This window comes from Leuciscus leuciscus (assembly GCF_965113295.1).
Source record: "Leuciscus leuciscus genome assembly, chromosome: 7".
In the NCBI taxonomy this organism is placed as follows: domain Eukaryota; kingdom Metazoa; phylum Chordata; class Actinopteri; order Cypriniformes; family Leuciscidae; genus Leuciscus; species Leuciscus leuciscus.
Genome location: NC_138731.1, coordinates 24,714,375 through 24,735,243, shown reverse-complemented (window position 1 = coordinate 24,735,243; position 20,869 = coordinate 24,714,375). Strand labels below are relative to the sequence as shown.

The following is a 20,869-nucleotide window of genomic DNA, read 5'->3' as shown; positions in this document are numbered from 1 at the left end:
TGTTTGCTGTTACACTATCATTGTTAGTGATATTATTTGTGGATCAATGTTAGCTTGATCCACAAATACATACACACACAAAAAATTTTTTATAAAAAAAAATAAATAAAATCAATTTAAAAAAAACAACAACAAAAAAACAAGACCATAGCAATTTATCCAAATTTATTTGCAAATTTATAAAACATACAAATGATGTCACAGCTTCTGGTCTTCAGGCACAGGTCATTCTGTCATTACAGATTTTTTGACCAAATATGTTTTTTCAGGCCTTCATCTCTGTAATGCCATGATAATGTGAGATAATAACAGATGTACGTCTCAAGAGCAGCTTCTTAAAACCAAGAAAGTATAAACGTAAAACATTTGAGGAGTCAAGTACATTCTGTTCATATATAAAGTCAAAACTACAGTGAAAAGGGATTGAGAGGACAATGCTTCATTGGGAATGTAAACTGAAGTATCCATCTTTGACCTATTATTCGGTTCACAACAATCTGATTGAAAAACCCTTCCTTTCCTCCAGCACCATATCCATATATTTAGAAAACAAGACTAAGAAGCATGACAGAACAATTGAAACTCAATTTTGTCAAATTAACCAGGCCATTTTTTTAAATCTTTTTCTTTATAAATATTCATCTCTCTTTTAGCTCTTTCAGACATACGGACAAATATACATCATGATGATGAACAATCAATGAGCAGGAGTACCGTAATAAAATTTTATATTTTAAATCTAGGAAAACAAATGTTAGCTTTACATAAAATGTTAGTATCCCATGCTAAACTGCCAAAAGACTTTGATAGAATATACTGTTTTCCCTATTCCCGCTTTCAACATCTCAGTAACCCATTAAAGGCAAATGACATGCCACTCCATTCTGCTTTGCTACAAAGTCTGTTATATATTTCTGAGGCCAGACATTCAAAATAAACACAGGTTCTGGGGTACAAGAGGACAAAATGCTGACAAGAAAGACAAGAAAGAAAAACAGATCCAAATAGGAAGCAAAGGCTTTGCTTAGGACAGTGCATTCAAAACATTCAAAGAAGTTCTGGTGACATTTTACACTCAGGTTGTACACATTAATAGTTAACCAACTAAAAAAATCAATGATGTTTTAATCAAGATTAATACGTGCCGTAAAATGTTAATTTCTACATTTATATACATTTAAATGTTACAAATGTATGTTAATATTAGTTAATGCATTATCAACTAAGAAGTAAAAAATAGAAAAATAATATATTTGTGAATTAACATTAAACAAGATTAATAAATGCCGTCAAAAAGTATTCCTTGTTAGCTCATTATCCTTAATGCATTAACTTATGTTAACAAATACAACCTGACTGAAAAGTGTTACCAAAGTTCCTCCAGAGACATCAGACAGTCTAGAGAATTGACATGATGAAAGAAATATTCAGTGTTCAGCTGCTTCTGAATAAAGCTGGTATGCTCATCTGTTCCTCATCATCATTGGCTTGATCTTGTAATCCTCAGATGTCCTCTGTGTTCTCAGAGAAGCTCTATTGGGTGATTTCACAAAAAAGACAGCAATGCTACGATTGTCAGACTCGAGCGGTTTTGTTGTCTCTCTCACACATCATGATGAGGTGGCAGGACTGGGCTGACATCACAGTGACTGAGGTTAGGACGGTCCTCCTATGTGATCTTCAGAGTGCTACCATAGGTTTGCTGTACCACCACCTGCACATTGTCAAGGATGAAGTCAAAGGCCATGCTCCATACTGACTCTGAGGACTGCTGCATAAGTCTGAAATGAACAGTTCAAATCATCAGAAAGTCCAATCGATCTACAACCCCATTTCCAGAATATTTGGGACATTTTGTAAAATGCAATAAAATCAAGAATCTGTGATTTGTTAATTGTCTTGAACCGTTAAATTCTCATTTAACTGGCAAATGTACACAGAAAATATTTTCCAATGTATTCACTGACCAACTTAATTTTATTTTGTAAATATAAACTAATTTTGATTTTGATGGCTGCAACACACTCTAAAAAAAGTTGGGACAGAGGCATGTTTACCACTGTGTCACATCACCGTTCCTTTTTTTTTTTTTTTTACACTTTTGAAATCATTTGGGATTTGAGGATACTAATTGTTGCAGTTTTGCAAGTGAAATTTTTACCCAATCTCGCCTAATAAAAGACATCTGCTCAACAGTCCGTGGTCGTCGTTGTCTGATTCTCCTTTTCATAATGGGTCATACATTTTCAATAAGAGACAGATCTGGACTGCAGGCAGGCACATCCCTTCTATGGTGCAAAGCGTCTAGAAACCACTCAGTTTTAGCATGTGCAGAATGAGGCCTGGCATTGTCTTGCTTCCCAGGAAAGATGTCATCTTGGTGACATTAAATGTCTCTGTACAATCCCAATATATGCCTCCACGTCAGTGGTACCTTCATGCATATGCAAGTTACCCAGGCTGTTTGCACTGATGCACCCTAATACCAGGACAGATGTTTGCTTTTGCACCTGTCATTGATGAAAGTCTGGAAGGTCCCTTTCGTCTTTGGGACTGAGAATGTGATGTCCATTTTTTGCTGAAACATGGACTCAGACCACAGCACACATTTCCACTGTATTTTAGACCATCTGAGATGAGCTCGGGCCCAGAGAACTCGCCAACATCTCCTGATGTATAGCTTTCTCCTTGCGTAACAGAGACTCAAGTGGCATTTCTTAATTCAGCGTCAGACTGTGTGAAGTGAAAATGGTTTTCCAAAGTACTCTTGAACACATGTGGCTGTATTTAACAGAGTAGCGTGACGGTTTCTCATGCAATGCCATCTGAGGGCTCAAAGGTCGTGCACATTCAACGGAGGTCTCCTATCTTGCCCTACACAGACTGAGATTTCTCTGGATTCCCTGAATCTTTTCACAATATTATGTATGGCAGATGGTAAAAGACAAATTCTTTGCAATCTTGTATTGAGAAATGTGATATTTGAATTGATTGACAGTTCTCTCATGATATTTGGCACAAAATGGTGAGCCATGATGACCCATCTTTGCTTGCAAAGACTGAGAAGCTCTTTTACACCCAAACACGATTCCCTCACCTATTACCAATTCACCTGCTCATTGTGGACCGTTTCAAAAGAGTTGGATAATCTAACTTTGATAATCTTTTATTTTGTAGTTATTACTTTTTTGTAGTTTTTTGCAGCCAAAATTTGTTTATATTTACAAAATACAATTATACTGTTCAGTGAAAACATTGGAAAACTTTTCTTAGTACTCATTGGAAAACTTTTCTTTGTACTTTTGTCAGTTAAAAAAAGGTTCAAGTGAATTAAGAAATACCAGTCTTGATTTTATTGCATTTTACAAAATGTCCCTACTTTTCTGGAAATGGGGTTGTACACTACTGTTCAAAAGTTTGGAGTTAGTAAGATGTTTTACATTTTTGAAAGAAGTTTCTTATGCTCACCAAGGCTGTATTTATTAAATAAAAAATACAGCAAAAATAGAAATAATATTACAATAATAATAGTATTACAAATTAAAATAACTTCTATTTTAGTATATTTTTTAATATGTAATATGTGATGGCAAAGCTGAATTTTCAGCCTCATTACTCCAGTCTTCAGTGTTTTACATGATACTTCATTTTAATATGCTGATTTGCAGCTCAAGAAATAGTTATTATTATCAGTGCTGAAAAAAAGTTGTGCTGCTTAATATTTGTGTGGAAACTGTGATATGTCTTTTTCAGAATTCCTAGATGAATAGAGAGTTCAAAAGAACTGCATTTATTTGAAATAGGCATTTTTTGGTAAAAATAATAGATATCTTCTTTACTGTCACTTTTGATCAATTTAATGCATCAATGTTTAAGAAAAATGTACTTAAAAAAAACTAAAAAAAACTTTCTGAACCCAAACGTTTGACCGGTAGTGTATATTCCTGCTTGTGAGAATTATGATGTATTTATTGCAGGAATCAGTGACGGAGAATTCAGAACAATACCTCTTCATGTATTTGATGACAAGGTCGAGTTTCTCCAGGTCTTTATCATCCACGAGTTCTGTGCAGTACTTCACCACCTGCAGAATGTCCTCTTCCATTGGTTCTGTGAAGATGCAGCACCGCACAATTAAACCAGGTGCACAATGCAAATATATACTAGCATTTAGAAAAGTTTTGCTTTTCTGCCGTACCTGAGATGGTAGTGACCCATTCACGAAGCAGAGTTCTGATGTCACTGAATTCATAAGCTCCAGCTAGAGTCGGGACTGGGCGGGGATTCAATTTGGACAGTGTCTCTGGGACATCTATGCTCGGAGAGGACGGGCACTGTACATTTTCAGTCTACCAAAGAAAAACATCTAAGATAAATCCTTTTCCCCCCCAGAATTGTCAAAACCTTGAACAAACACATTTAATGTCAAATGGCTTAAGCATCAATAAACTACAGTATAAACAGAAAAATTTTATAAATAAAAAGAAGAATATTGTAACTGGATTACAGGCTTACTTTGAGGCCTTGTTGTTTGAGTGGCAGAGGAATAATTTTTGAGGGGCTGGATTTGGCAGGGCTGTTTCCAGGAAATAGTTTTTTTAGTGGACTTGGACCCTTTTTGGCAGGACTAGCATTTCTCTTTTTGTAGCGGCGCTTTAATTTCCCCACTGCAGGCTGCTTTAGTTGAGGAAATGTTTGTTTCTGTTCCACTACAGAAACGAGAAGGCAAGATTAGAGACACTGTATGGTGTGTGGTAGCGGTGGATTACTTAATTCTAGGGGAGACACGGATATCAAAACTCTGGATAAGCTGATGATCATTATTGTCATGTTATGTTATAGCTACATTGTTAATAAAAGGTCAATTGTAACACACAAGGACTACATTTAGGAATCACATTCTAGTGTACAGTATAAAAGATGAAATCTGTTAAAGAAAAAAAGTTAGAATAAGAAAGATAAGTGCTCATAATAATAGAGAAATTACATCTGGGATGTTGTTTAGATTGTTGCACATCCCAACTTATTTTTACTCACCAGTGGTGCCTTGAGCTTGAGCGTTTCCCTTGTTTCGATAAGCAGAGCACAGTTCTTCCTGAAGCTCTCTGGGAAGTGCTGCAAACACATCTGGGTCAACCTGTTAAAAGTTCAGTTTTAGGATCTCTAAAATACTAGTTTCTGATGGTCAATGTTAAAGGGTTACTTCACCGTTTTTTCATATTAAACTATGTTATTCCCTTAACTAAGACGAGTTGATACATACCTCTCTCGTCTCAGTGCGTGCACTAAATCGCTGTCTTGCGGCGAAACTTTGTTAGCACTTAGCTTAGCCCAGTTCATTCAATATGGGCCAAGCAGAGAAGCTACCAAACATCTCCACGTTTTCACTATTTAAATACAGTTACTCGCGTAGTGTAACTCGACCTAGGACGGTGACACAAAACAAAACGTTGCGCTTTTCTAAGCGTGTAAAATGGATAACTATATTGTATGGCGGAATTAGGCCTGTCACGATTATGAAATTTGGCTGACGATTAATTGACTAAAAAATTATTGCGGTTATGCCGATTAATTGTCTGTGTTAGGGCTTTGGCGATTATGCCGATTAATTGTCTGTTTTAGGGCTTTGTGCTTCATTCATTAAATAATTGTGATGAATTTAATCCTAAGATTACAGTTAACACCTTTAAATATTAAATAAATATATTCAATAGCTATGACAATTAGTTTATTAAACTTAGTGAGTGTATAAATCAGCAGCAAAAAGTAATTTTTGAAAACATCTGCACAGTAATTTAATAAAAAATAAAAAATCTAAACATGTTAACAAAAACAAATGTGCACAAACCATGATAATATGATACGCTTCAAAACAGAGCGGAACAAAGCGCGTATGCGCATCGCGGGTGCAGAATGATGTGCTCAAAGCAACATGGAGTCACAGTGCGCAGCGCTGCACAAGTGCGCATTTAAAAGTTCACGGCACAAAGCGAAGAAATGTCGAGGGCAACAGTTTATTGATCATTTGTTTCTTAACAGTTTTAAACTCCAGTTATTGTGCGTCTGATGCCAATTCATAGTCCTTGTGCTGTGTAGGCACACGGTAGCAAGCGAGTCATTTAGAAACAGCAAAAACTCCAGCAAAATAAAGTCATTTTATGCAAATCCACAGCCCTTTATCTACAGATCAAGCATTATAACGTCAATGTCACATTGGAGAAAGTTTTACCGTGTATCCTGTCGTAACCGGACGACGCGCGCTGTTTGAATGCTGAACGGAATGATTGACAGCTGCAGAGTTTGAATGCTGAACGGACTGATTGACAGCTGCAGACGAGTTTGTGAACTTTAATTTAACAATGTAAATACTGTCCCTCACATTAAGCTATGGAATGGCTTCAGATGACTTTGAATATATTGCTGGAAAACGTAATTAGTGCTTGTCTATTTATTTTGGTCCATGACTCCCCCTTGTGCCGTAGGCCTATAAAAGAGTGCAATAATCGCGGTTGTCTGAAACAATCGCGGTTAGATCAAATAATCGCGATCAGACGGTTATTTAATTATCGCGACAGGCCTAGGCGGAATACCATAGCAAGTGCTTGTAAGCACTTCGACTTGGCGCAGTAATATCTTCACTAGAGGGAGCAGGGGCCGGTGAGAGGATTTTTCACGAGTGAAGATATTACTGCGCCGAAGTCGAAGTGCTTCCAAGCACTTGCTATGGTATTCCGCCATACAATATAGTTATCCATTTTACACGCTTAGAAAAGCGCAACGTTTTGTTTTGTGTCACCGTCCTAGGTCGAGTTACACTACGCGAGTAACTGTATTTAAATAGGGAAAACGTGGAGATGTTTGGTAGCTTCTCTGCTTGGCCAATATTGAATGAACTGGACTAAGCTAAGTGCTAACAAAGTTTCGCCGCAAGACAGAGCGATTTAGTGCACGCACTGAGACGAGAGAGGTATGTATCAACTCGTTTTAGTTAAGGGAATAACATAGTTTAATATGAAAAAACGGTGAAGTATCCCTTTAACACCATTTCACCAAGTTTCCCCCTTGAAGTCGGCATGTTAATAGCATGTACCTGAGAGAAGTCAGGGAGCTCTAGTATAATGCCCGTTGTACATGGTTGACCTGGCTGGTTTGGGAGCTGCAGTACAAGGGTGCCAAGTGATGGGGCTGGAGGTGGAGAGGAGGTTCGAGGTGGGGTTGAGAGATGAGATGAGGTGCTTGGCTGCTCCTCTCTGTGTCTCCAGGACTGCTCCACCTGTTTCCTTATGTCTACAGGTAAAGCTTCTAAAACAGACAGGTCCACCTAATATGAGAGGGGAAACAGGGGCTTACATTTGAAATGTCACCATTCAAAAGCTTGGGTTCAGCAAGATTTATTTTATTTTTTAATTAAGGCTGCTTTTATTTGAGTAATCCTGTGAAATATTTTAAATAACCGTTTTATTTTGTAATTTATTTTAATGTATTAAGTATTAATAAATGTAATTTATTCCAGCGATACAAAGCTGAATTCTCTGCATCATTACTCCAGTCTTCAGTGTCACACAATTTCCTTCAGAAATGATTCTAATATGCTGATTTGCTGCTCAAGAAAATGTATTACTATCATCAATGCTGAATGAATTCATGATAAAACCCAGAACGTTTTTTTTTAGATCCTGAGGTGCACTCAAGAACCTAACCTGAGAGGGAGATGGCACCTCAATGCTGATGTTTAGGCATGCCCTAACATGGTTGGGGGTGCGTGGATGGTGAAATTCTCCTTTACTCGTTCCAGGCATTGGATCTGAGCTGGTGGAGGGTGGTGATGATGGAGCAGTAACTCTCTCCTGGTTGGAGGAGAAAGCTCTGGATGAGGAAGGGCTGGTTAAACCATCTAAAATAGAAGCAACAAGGAATATTTGTTAAGAGTCAGATCCCAACATAAATCCTATACATCCTAAATCAGGGTTTTTCAAATCCGGCCCTGGAGGACCACTTTCCTGCAGAGTTTCGCTCAAACCCTAATCAAACACATATGAGTGAGCAAAACTAAGATACAGTTATAATAAGGTGAGTTTGTTCAGGGTTATATCTAAACTTTGCAGGACAGTGGCTGGATTTGAAGAACCCTGTCCTAATCAAACTGATCTGACCTTGTGCTAGAGGCTCTTTCCTGGGGCTGAGGGCAGGCTGTCTGGCCTGCAGCAGGTCTTTGATCGAGCGACCACGAGAGGCCCCTTGTCCTGATGGGTCTGCATGTGGTCCCTCCAACTGCTGCACCTGCAGCCCCACTCCCCTCATGTCCTTCACATGCAACTTCATGGCATGGAACAACTTAATGGCCTCTGCTGCAATCAGCTGACCATTGTCTGTGGGCTGAGCTAGTAAAACAGACCTGCAATGTGACAGTAATGAGAAACTCTCAAATGTATATCAAATCAGAGCTCAGTTATCAGTCAATATTAGAGATTCTTCGAATGAATTAAATCAGTTTCAGTTGATATTGGATATTTAATCCAATGCTAATCTCCCCTCTTTTTACATTTAAATTACCTTTGGCATCTTCTTAAGCTCGTATAAAGTTAATTTTTAAAAACACTAATAGTTTAATTTCTTAAGCAAAATGCTTCTTTTTTTTTTTTACAATTTCATACTTTACATGTTGTGATGCCTAAATTTACTTGCAGCCTTTACAATGACTGATTAAAGTTTTTAGTGCTTTTTTATTCAGACAAAATTGTATATGATTTTAATATCTCCCACAGCATGAAAATAATTATCATCGGCTTATCAGTATCAGCAGGAATTGTTTTTTATTTATCAGAGAAATTCTCCCCATTTTCTAAATGCATGGAACTATGAATGAATCATCCATGCATATTGTTTTCTGATCTCATTATTCTTTATCAAAACATCATAACTTGAATCTCTAATAATTTAGTCTGCTTAAACTAATTTAGTCTGCTCAAGTTCACATTCAAATCCGCCTCTATCCAAGCAACAACCGATTAATTAAACCAAATACCTGCCCTACATTTTTCTTTTTTTGTTGTTTCACTCAAATTTGACGTCACAATACAGAGGAAAAGATTTGTTGCTACTCCCGTTTCATCACAACTTTAAATGTCAGAGTATCACTCCCCATAAACAAATGGCAGTGGTTCTTTAAGAAGACTAGAAGTGGCAAATGTATCCTGGTGCAAGTCACCTGGCAAAGTTGTCGCATATCCCATGACCACCATATTTGGCTGGCTCTATCGGAGCCCCTGCTTTTCGCACCATGACCTTAAGTGTAACCCGGCGACCTCTAAGCCCCGCCCCCTCCAACCTCTTCTGCACCTCCATAGATAGGTTAGTGAGGAAAGACTCCGCCTCTTCAACCTAGCAGAACATTAGAGGTGATGGAAAACTAATGAGGGAGGTCAACAGATTTAGGACAATGACAGGTATAGGACGATTCGCAATGATTGCTGTAACTTGTATACTTAAAAACCTGTGTGAACCGAATGTTGTAGTTCATCTCTGCAGACACAGACTTTCTCTCCTTCTCACTGCGCACAGGCCTGTCATCCAGTCCCCTGCAAAAACGAAAGAGCGTCTGTCCCGTCCGTGGCCCGAACTCCTTTTGCAGTCGAGACATGGACAACTGCTGCAGGTCACCGCAGGTACTCACTCCCAATGAGGTCAGCTTGGAGTTCATTGAGCGACCCACACCTGCACACAAGCATGCAGAAGCACAGGTCCGCATGCACACAAACAGCAATACATTCTACTGTAAAACTCTGTTTTCAGCTTTAAATACAATGCCATTCAAAAGTTTGGGAATCCAGAAGAATATTTATCACTGTTTCAACTAAAATAAATTGCAGCACAACTGTTTTCAACATTGATAATAATAAGAAATGTTTCTTGACCACCAAATCAGCATATTAGACTGATTTCTGAAGGATCATGTGACACTGAAGGCTGGAGTAATGATGCTGAAAATTCAGCTTTACCATCACAGGAATAAATTAAATTTTAAAATGTATTAGTAAATGTATATCTTATTTTAAATTGTAATAATATTTCACAATATTAAAATATTTTTGATCAAATAAAAGCAGCCCTGGTGAGCATAAGAGACTTTACTAATTTTACAAACACTAAACAGACCCTCTTTTGAACCCTTTGAATGGTAGTGTATGTGTAGGATGCTCTGTTCTCACCAGGCAAACTGGAGACAGGTTGATCCCTGATAAAATCATCCACATCCTCTGACCTGAGGAAGTACTGTCCATTTGGTTTGGCCTTACGGGTCGCCATCCGAGCAAGAAGGATGTTGGAACCTGATGACAAGTATAAGGGAAGTTACAAAAGCTTTCCTGTAGCTCAGTGGTAAGAGCATTGCGTTAACAACGCAAGGTTGTGGGTTCGATCCCAGGGGATTGCACATACCTATGTATAAATCTATAGGATAATGCAATGTAAGTCGCTTTGGATAAAAGCGTCTGCCAAATGCATAAATGTACTAAATGTACAAAAGCCTTCAGAGATAAAACAGCACCAACAACTACATTACAATATGACACACGGTCATTAAACTTATTCATGGGATAGTTCACTCAAAAATGAAAATTGTGTCATCATTTACTGACCCTCATGTCGTTCCAAACCTATATTAATTTTGTAGAAGGTGAACTTTAAAGAATATCTTGGCCACTCTCTTCGGTATGAAGCAAGTAAATGAGGACTGGAGCTCTTAAGCTCCAAAACATTTGAGTTTACTGAAGCAATAGAATAGCTTAGTGTGAGTAACAAACCAAAGTTGTTATTCACTTAAAATCTTGACATCAGCTGTTTGGCATGTTCACATGAGTACATTAGAAAGCACAATGCTATTGTATGGCTTTAGAAGACTTGTGGAATATAGCTCAGAAGTTTTATAATACTTTTACATCAACTTTTACATCAACTTTTACATCAAATTTCACATTCATTGTAAATGCATTGAAAAAGAGCAACCAGCACATTCTTCAAAAAAATTCCTTTTGTGCTCCATGAAAGAAAGAAAGTCATACAGGCTTGAAACATCATAAGGGTGAGTAAATAATGACAGAATTTTCATTTTTTCATTTATAAAGTCTCTTACTCATTCCAACTGAGGCAGAGCAACCAGTCTTCTCCTTTATATCTTCACGGATGGCCCGTGCCAGATCATCAGGAGTAACCCCCAGCTCAACCAGAAGAGCCGTGGCGTCCACCAGGGCCTCGTCACAGCTTAGTGCCTCAATGTTATGAGTGTAACTATAAAACAAGCAACCGTGAAGCAAGAGAAAATGTTTGTCTACTGGGTTTAGGAATAACATAGCAATCCAAAGAAAGTTGTAGCAAACATTATATCTGTTACCTGGCCAGGGTCTCATACAAAGTCAGGGCCACTTCTTTATACGCCTGGAAGTCATACGGGACAGGCTGCAGATCAGGACAGAGCTGCTTAGCCCGGCCAAAGAACATGCCGTTTCGCACACCAGCCTGCCTGTAAGAGTAACAGGAGTAACAGGTACTGCTAGAGGTCAAACTGTATTATGAAAAATTGCCATGGACTTTTAAATATATTGTAATCTACAGTTGTTGACAATGGAGGGCCTTAGAGTCAAAAATGTTAAGAACCACAGGTGAGTTTCGAGTTTCCTGGTTTACCATATTTTATGCACTCTTTTGTAATGAATCACTCAAAGTAATTTATTTACTGTTTATTGTTATCTGCCGTCGGAATGTGCCATAACGAGTTGCTATGGCTTGCTTGACTGACAGACTAGCATTCTAACATCATAATCTTGCTTTCTAACCTTATCTCCACAATTTCTTTCTTCTTGTTGCAATTCTTCTTCTTATTGTACATATAAAAATCAAGAAGTTTAAATCAGTAGTCCCATATCCATAATTGTTACTGTTACAAAGTAATTGATATATTGGAATTACTCCCCTATTTTGCATTTGCCCCCTGCCCCTAAGGAACTATCTGTATGTCCCTATGTACGTTGTATTGATTTTATAACTTTACTGTACTTAAAGTATGCACCTAGCACTAGGAAAATACCTGTATCAGATCAGGACTCTGTATCAGCAGATACTCAATATCAAATGACTCAGATCGGCGGCACAAAGAAATTGATCGGGACATACCTAATCTATGTGCTAAATTACTCCTAAGTTTTCAAAATGAATAGCAGATATATACATTTAAAATTTAAAAACCTATTTTTGGGGGGGGAAATAGACCAAAATAATCAAGGACTCATGTTGCAAAAGAAAGTAGCCCGGCAGGTTTACAATAAATACCTGGCCTCATAACTGCAAGAGGCAATCTCTGCCATTGAGAGGGCAGCCAGGTCCAGATCCACTCCATTACTGGGACCTTCATCACACTGTGGAGATGGGGTCATCTCAAGATCATTATCTGTCTTCTCTAAAGCAGAAAGAACAATGGTCACCTAAATTCAAACTTCAAAATAATCTTTAATAAATTAATTGTGATTTCAAGCAAAATTTAACCAACATCTTTCTTCTAAAATCTGGGTTTACCTTTTCTGTACTGTTTCTGTTTCCTCTGGTAGTACTGAAACTCAAGCTGAGGATTTGCACCAGGTCGCTGTGCAACACGGCCAGGACCGCGGTTACTTGTCACTGCAACCGGTTTCCCTGGAGTACAGATTGACCATCAATAAAGCTCAGTTTATCAGTTGCTATCAAATAAGCTGCAATAAGAAACTTGAGCACTTCCCTCTAACTGACTGAAACGTACCTGTGAGATCTGGTCGGTGTCTGATCCCAACGGATACAAAGAAGCAGTCCATATCCACATGAAGAATACAGGACTGACGCACCTGAGGAGCAGCCATTAAGGAACCTGTGCCAAAGAGAAATACAGAAACTTTTTTTTGTTGCAAAAATCTGCATCACAAATACACATACTCCTCAATAACAAACAAAAAATACACAAACATAAACCACAAAGACAAGCTACCTGAACTGCAATTAGCTTTGAGCTTCTTTAGTTTCTCTTTTCCAGAGAAAACAGCTCCTCCTGCTACTCGCCGCCTGCTCTGCAGGGAGTTCACATACTCAGAAAACTCATTACGCCATGTAGAAATATGATGCAGCCTTGAGTGAGAAAAGAACTCTGATATTATTCCAGCCTCTGCTCCCTGCGCAGTTGAACTTCCTGACTGGTTACTAGAGTTTGCAAGGATGAAGGAGTTAGGGGTCATGTGATAACTCCCATTTAGTGGAACTCTTGTCTGATTGCCCTTCTGAGGGGAAGCTGAAGTTCCTGGATTAGATGTTGGCTCTGGATGGAGTTCTTTTTGCATATTGTGAGTATCAAGCTTCTTTGCAGGGCTGGCTGTGGACATCAAGGACGTCTGATGGGAATTTGCTTTTGATCCAGCAGAAGAGCAGCTGGGCTCCTCCCTGTCCCAGCATCCAGCCTGTGGGAGGTGGGACTGAAGGGACCCTGTGTCAACAACATGAGGGCGATGTTCTGCAAAAGAAACTAAGTCCTGAGGCTTTAAGGCACCATTCACAGGGTGTACATAACCGTTAGTTAACGAAGTGTCTTGTGAGCCTCTTGGCAAAAGGACACAGGCGTTGTCATCATCATCTCCATCATGAATCCCATTAACTCTGGGCCTCTCTGCATCCTCCTCAGAGGTGATGCCATTTCTGCCAGACAAAAGGAGAAAGAACAAGAAGATACAATATTAAATAATTATCCAAATGTGTTTTTTTTATGAGGGGTGTAAAAACATGGCCCATGGTCGTGAAGCAGTTTTAACTGACCCGCAGGCCAATGCAATAAACCGATAACAAATGAATGGGCGAAATTAAAATTCTATACTATGTAGTATAAATAAATGTGAAAAAATAAATAAACACTAAATATTTTTTTTTTTAAATGCTTCAAGTTAATTTAGAAACATGAACATAATGTACAGTGTGAAAACCTGATAATTTTTTTTTTTACATTTGACACTCACGTGTGCCAGTGGATCCCTGGTATAAAGCATACTCACAGTTTGATGTCTAACTGGTGATTAGTTCGATCAGTGAAGTTAGCCGTGTGGTTAGCGTGAGTGGATTTGAGAACTTCTTTAGAGAGGGTTTGAGTGTGGCTGGGCTTGAGACTGTCTGACTGAGGGTGGCTTGTACTGGGTTTGGATGGTCCATGGCTAAATGACGGATCCTGCCCTCCTTGTGCACAAACACTGGCAAAGCTCAAGCCTTTCTGCTTCGTATAGAGCTGATACTGGATGTATGAAAGTTGGCAGCCTGCCTTTATACTGCACAAAAAAACAAAAATATTAGTATCGCTATAATATTGTGCTTCAATAGCTTGCAAAGTGCACAAAAGACACACCTGTCGGTGATCCACTCTGGCCGCACTACTTTCTCTCCTTTGAGCTCTTGTATTTTGCTGTTGGGGAGGTTGGTGGCAATGATATGTGTGGTTTTGGAGCGAGTGTAATAGAGATGGAACTGCCCGCCATGCAGCATCATCAGTCTACGCAGCTCATCCGCACTGGGAACTGCAAAAAAAAAAAAAACACAATACAAGGTTCTCAAAACGGTAGAGCAGTGGCACAGCGCTCATCCTCCTGACACGTTCAGCTATTGTGCTCAATTGGGAAACATAAGTTTGAGTCCAGCCTGCAAAGTTTCCCAGAAACCATTTCACTTCATATTCCCAAATAATTTTGCACATTATTCTATATAAACAAATCTACAGTTGTGCTCAAAAGTTTACATACTCTTTGCAGAATCTGTGAAAATGCAATTTTTTTTTATTTAGTGCTGTCCTCAATAAGATTTTTACATAAAAGATGTTTACATATAGTTTACCATAGTTTATAAAAATGACCCTGTTCAAAAGTTTACATACTCTTGATTCTTAATCCTGTATGTCGTTACCTGGATGATCCACAACAAGATGATCATTTAGTACTGCCCTTCGGAAGAAACAGAAGATACTTACATGTTTCCCGGAAGGTCAAATTAAGTGCAATTTACCTTGTTCTTCAAATTCAAAAAGTTTTCACCCCCTGGCTATTAATGGATCGCGTTTCTTTCAGGAGCATCAGTGAAAGTTTGAACCTTTTTTGAACCTTCCCTCAACTGTCCTCAGAGTGAAAAGCTGGATCTCAAAATCATATAGTCACTGCTGGAAAAGGTTCAAATATGCAAAAGATGGTGGAAAACTGAATCATTTGCTGGATTTTTCTGAAGAACATAAGGCAGTTTAACTGCTCAGGACAAACAAGGGACTCAAGAACAACCATCACAAAACAAAACAAAAACAGCCGTGAATCATCCAGGTAACGACACACAGGATTAAGAATCATGGGTATGTAAACTTTTGAACGGGGTCATTTTTATAAATGCAGCTATTTTTTGTCTTGTGGACTATACGTACACATCTTTTATGTAAAATATCTTATTCAAGACAGCACTAAATAAAAATTAACATGCCATTATAATGAGCCCTCTTATTTTGTTCAAATTATTGATTATCAGATTCTGCAAAGGGTATGTAAACTTTTCAGCACAACTGTATAATATAATATAATATAATATAATATAATATAATATAATATAATATAATATAATATAATATAAGTCAAGTGACAAGTCACCTTTATTTATATAACGCTTTATACCAGTGTTTCTTAACCGGTGGGTTGCAAGACCATTTTGAGTGGGTTGTAGAGTGTGTAGTCAAAGAAAGAAAAACAACAAAACATAATTCTAAATGTTTTTTCTGGTGCGAGGCATTAATTTTGAAAGGCATGCATGAAAGCTGTTGACTCTTCAGTCAGATGCAGTTTAAGTAAAGAGTGCCTGAGAAAAATGCACTGTCCTGATTCAGTATCATTATTCTAATGTTATTTTCAAAATAAAAAAATAACAAAAAAAATAACAAAAAAAATTATATATATATATATATATATATATATGTATATATGTTCTTCAATAAAATCCTTCGGGTTCTGCAAATTCTTCAGTTTTCCAGCATCTTTTGCATATTTGAACCCTTCAGCAGTGACCATATAATTATATATATATAAATATAAATATATCAGATCTAAATAATAAAAAATATATACTGTATAAATAAAATACGGTTATTAATTATTAATATTATTAATACTGATTACAAAAACAAAGTATTTATAATCTTCTTTTTTTTCTTTTTCTTTTTTTCTTCAAAATAATTAATAATAATAATAATAATAATAATGTTTTTTTTTTAAATGTGATTGCTTTCATTTTGACATTTGTTATCACAGCACATGTGGGAGAAGTCTGACCTGTATATCCATTGACATAGATGGCCACACCGCTGAAGATACAGGAGGACATTCCATCTTTCTGCTTCTCTCTTGGAGCATCCTTCTGAAACTGCTCCTCAAGCTTACAGATTTTTGCAGCCATATAACCACCCTAAGAAAGAATTTAACAAACACAACTGTAATCTTAATTTGATTTTTAAAAATCCCATTTACAAGATCAAGTAATAAGGCAAAGCAGACAGCACTCACTGACCACACACATTTAAACAGTAAAAAAACTAAAACATTTCTAACCACTGGAAAAAATGAACAGACTGCAATATAGACACACACACACAAAGAAAAATGTGCAGCGTCTGGCTGACAAGCGTTTGATTACGCCTCAGACATTCAATGAGACTGGAGGTGCAAGTCTGCCCTGCTGGCACGGCGACTCTCTGTCTCCATGGCAACGGATGGAACGCTGGGATTCAGGAGTTGAGCCTGAACCAATAAGCAGACTCACACACACACAAAAATACTCCACAATACTCACTCATTCGCTCCACCTGTACTGACAGGAAATTCCCCTGAACCTAATTAATATAACCTGAGATATGAAAACACACAAGGAATGAAGGTAACAACTGTTCTGTGCTTAAAAACTTAAAATCCTGTAAGAAAACAATTGTGATACTGTACATGCACTGGCAAGATTCACTTTTACAAGCAAACATGGGATCCGGGGTCTGCTATTGCGGCTGTAAATGACCAAATCACTAACTAAAAATCAACAGTTACACCCTTTTGGGTCTCAAATTTGGTGGCAAAACACTATGGTTGCCATCTTATTGGGACATATTGTGACGCTGTATGAAGACGCTGAAGCCTATCAAATCTCTTGCAGGGCTCGGACTGTGGCGGCCGCGGCAGAGCAGAGGTGCTGGTCACCAGTGAGGAAAATTGAGATTACTCACTGGTGTAATACAAATGAAAACCTGTCTAGACTCCAGCAGGAACACACACATACACACACCAGCGCTCACATGAGGGGGAACGCGTGGTAGAAAGGCAGTCGACGGTTATGTGGAAATCAAAGAACAAGTTAAAATAACAGTAAAAATAATACTTTAGTGTTTACAGGGGCAGACAGGAAAAACAACAGAATACATCAGAGGACAACTCAACTGTGAAAAAAAAACAGCTGCTTGCCTTCTTGATATCAATAACATTAAATAACAAAGAACAACAGACTCTTACCCTTCCTCCCCACCCATCATCTTCACTGACTTTCTTTCTCCATCCATCTCGACTCATACTGAGGGACCTGAAACACAACGATTCAAGAATGAGTCAAAATCTAAAAGTGTGAGCGATGGAAAATGAACATATAAAAATGAGGACACAAGTATCATCACACTTGCATGTGTTTACACTCAAAGAAAGGGAACAAGCTACAGTAAATAAAAAAGTGCTACCTCTTTAATTAGCAGGCAGAAGAGTGACTTCTTTAATAAAGAAAATTAAATGCATCTGAAATGCTAAAACTTGAGCGCTGAATAAGACAAGTCAATTTTTATTTGTATAGCGCTTTTAACAATACACACTGTAGAGCAGCTTTACAAAAAAATCATGTTTTTGTTTATAATCATATCTTCTTGCTTTATAGTCACATTTAGCCAACTAGAGCTTGGCAATAATATGGTTTACATTTGGCTACAATACAAACAATCAAGCAGTTGAGATTTGCAAAGTGAAGTCTAAGCTAAGCATATTCCACCTCTTTTTATCTAACATAAAATTGAAATAATTGTATGCATTCAACAGACACCTTTATCCACAAGTGACTTAGGCTACAGATTTCATTCAAGTTTGAATCCACTGTATTTAATATAGCCTACTACATTGAATTCAGGTAAATTCTTATATTTTTTAGATGCATATATCTGAACTTTGAAAACAGTGAGGTCAAACGTGAACAGAAAATACATTTCTCCAAGTACTGCACACCTTACCAGAGCAGAGGTCATCTGTACATCTGTTCCAGTCATTTACTCTTATTCTTGACAAATGAATATACAAGACCAGCAATTCACTGTCTCCTTGATCATTTTTGCCTCTGATACACTCTTTTTCATTAAATGTGATAGTTGAAGAGTAACGGAATGAAAAACATCTTCAGTAAGATGAATGGGAATGCTAACAAAGTTTGTAATGTTATTTACAGCCACATGCTGGATTATTTTTTTTGGCATATTTAGTAGTTGTGATGTGACACATGACACATTTTAACCCACTACTAGGTGATTCTGGATTGAACTTAACTATGGCAGTTCAGACAATCGGACCAAAAACATTTACTTAACATCTGATTCATTTACCAAAAATTACACAAGAAATATGCAACGGATACCTTCACTAGGCCATGCAATGCACTTCTGCAGAAGGCAGTTGATTATGTTTTAGAAGCCATTCAATTTACCAACATTAATGCCAATGAAAATAACAGTAAAAAAAATAAATGAATAATCATAAAATTATTAGCCTACTACTGAAAAATGTGTTTAGGTCTGGTCTCACAGCCATACCAACCTTGTGTTCAGTTGGTTAGCCAGCTGGTCTTACTGCCTGACTAGCTGAAAAGCTAAAACCAAACTAGTTTAGTCGTTTTGTTTTTTTTCACCAGGGATGTGTATTGAAGGCTTAGAAAGGGTTGACAAATGAAAAGATTCACGTTTAGTGAACTGTCAATCAACAAGCAACAATGTTTATTATATATCACAGCTATACTGCCTTTTTATTAAAAGACAGTTACAAAACCCAAAGTGATAGCTCCCTAACACGAATTATACTCCATTGCGGGTTTGTTTGTAGCTTTAGTTGAACACATCAGCCATCACATGGGACATGCCTGGCCATGTGAAAGACCACTGAACTGTCTCGGGCTGGGAGGAAAAAACTTTGCAGTACATTTGGGAAAGATAAATACGATATAGAAGATAAGTTAGTGGGGCAGGTGATAGAGACAGTGACACGTAGGAGAATAAAAAGGCAAGTGACATTTCGTGCATAATAAACTGGATTGCCATCAGCGTTTTGAACAATGTAGCAGAAGTGCAACAGACATCAGATCGATTAGTTCAATACAGAACAACACAACTGTAGCGTCACTCTGCGTGTGATATTTGCGTTTTCTTTTGAAAAAGAAACCTCTGAAAACTGAAATTGTTGCTCACCAATTATCCCCCTTCTTTACAGATGTATTTTGTTCAAACCAAAGCGCCTTTGTTTCCGCTCTTGGGTTGCGTCCACCCCCTTTGCGTCAATTGTGAAAGATTACTAACAGAGACTTCGCGCATGCTGGACTCTGTCCATATCAACATGCTCCCGTGACTGCACGATTCACCCCTTTTACCATTCACTCGTATCTGTCTCCATTGCTAGCCGCTTGCTCTGCCAGATTCTCTGCCTGTTTTCGCTTAAGACCCTCCTCCTCCTCCTTCTTCTCCTCCTCCTCCTCCTTTCAGACGGGGTCGCACAGTGACAGCGTTAGCCCTTGTCTGTATCTCACAGCACCATCAAGCGGTCCGTTTGTCACCCTACACTTGACGCAGAGTTCAGCTTTTGAATTTTAATCACGTTCTGCTGACGTCGCTCTGAAATGTTCCAATGACTAAGCCTGGCTCATGTATATTAATTAGGCCATGACGTTGTCGCCAGCAATTTTCCAATGGCGAAGGCCTGGCTTTTGAATATTAAGAAGAGAGCTTTTAGGAGGATTTATGATTCACGAATTCGCCATTGATATTGTTGAATTTAACATACCATTGTGATCGAGCTCAATGACAAGCTTTCAAGGAGGATGTGAGGTGGTCGTTTTTACACCCCAAAGCTCAACCAAAATATTCTGAGAATAGATTTTCGTTGATGCTATTCTGAAAACTGTCTATGCCAGTCAGCCACAGACTGCTTGGTGTCCCAAGGTTAGTGATGGCCAAATGAAGCGTTTCGAAGCATTATTGCTTTCTGATACAATTGTGTCGAAAATGGTTCATTACTCGAAGCTTCATTAATATAGAAATTGCAGCACCATCTCCTGGTGAAGTAAATGTAATGCAACAAAGCTGACAACCATAAAATGAAAGTAGGCTTATGTTAACGCCCCGTTTATTACGTGTTTACCGAGGCGATCAAAGCTGAAACAGTGTTAGTGCTGTGAAACTCATTTATGTAGGTGAATTTTACAGATACTGATGAATTTCATGTGTTCACCTTGATAATAAAACATTAAGCATGATGTGTGTGTGTAATTATTTCTTTAGACAAGGACAGAAGATCAGACCAGCTTAAAAAAAGTTGGAAACCATCACAGAAATACTAATGGTTTCTATTAAAATACCAATAGGAACCATTGGCTTTTACCATTTAAACCACTACAGAATTCTTTTTTTGTAGTGTGTTTGGGACATATTCCATTAGGATTTAATGCCCCCACCAATAGAACCCAACACATATCAGTAGAGACCCACAGAGACCAATATAATTCCCATTACAACCAA

General features: G+C 38.0%; 1 protein-coding gene across 1 annotated transcript; it reads right to left on the bottom strand.

Annotated features, from left to right (window-relative positions):
* Positions 1–150: 150 nt before the first annotated feature.
* On the bottom strand, positions 151–19,818 carry rev1 (REV1 DNA directed polymerase). The gene is made up of 22 exons (XM_082175583.1): positions 19,547–19,818; positions 17,571–17,637; positions 16,350–16,482; positions 14,402–14,570; positions 14,058–14,324; positions 13,010–13,707; positions 12,788–12,892; positions 12,568–12,684; positions 12,325–12,451; positions 11,390–11,518; positions 11,132–11,286; positions 10,209–10,328; positions 9,494–9,714; positions 9,209–9,381; positions 8,154–8,395; positions 7,701–7,894; positions 7,091–7,321; positions 5,038–5,137; positions 4,516–4,709; positions 4,199–4,349; positions 4,008–4,110; positions 151–1,781 (listed from the first exon to the last, which is right to left on the bottom strand). The coding sequence occupies exons 2-22, from the start codon at positions 17,625–17,627 to the stop codon at positions 1,670–1,672; spliced, it is 3,798 nt and encodes a 1,265-aa protein (XP_082031709.1). The 5' UTR covers positions 17,628–17,637; positions 19,547–19,818; the 3' UTR covers positions 151–1,669.
* Between the last annotated feature and the right edge of the window lie 1,051 nt (positions 19,819–20,869).

Excerpts from the sequence above, each read along its gene's own strand:
- rev1 (XM_082175583.1), bottom strand. The coding sequence starts at position 17,627 with ATGAGTCGAGATGGATGGAGAAAGAAAGTCAGTGAAGATGATGGGTGG. Across the intron at positions 8,396-9,208 it reads ATATGCGACAACTTTGCCAG|GTCTGTTTTACTAGCTCAGC; the intron begins GTGACTTGCACC and ends GTCACATTGCAG. Across the intron at positions 4,111-4,198 it reads ATGGGTCACTACCATCTCAG|AACCAATGGAAGAGGACATT; the intron begins GTACGGCAGAAA and ends GCATCTTCACAG.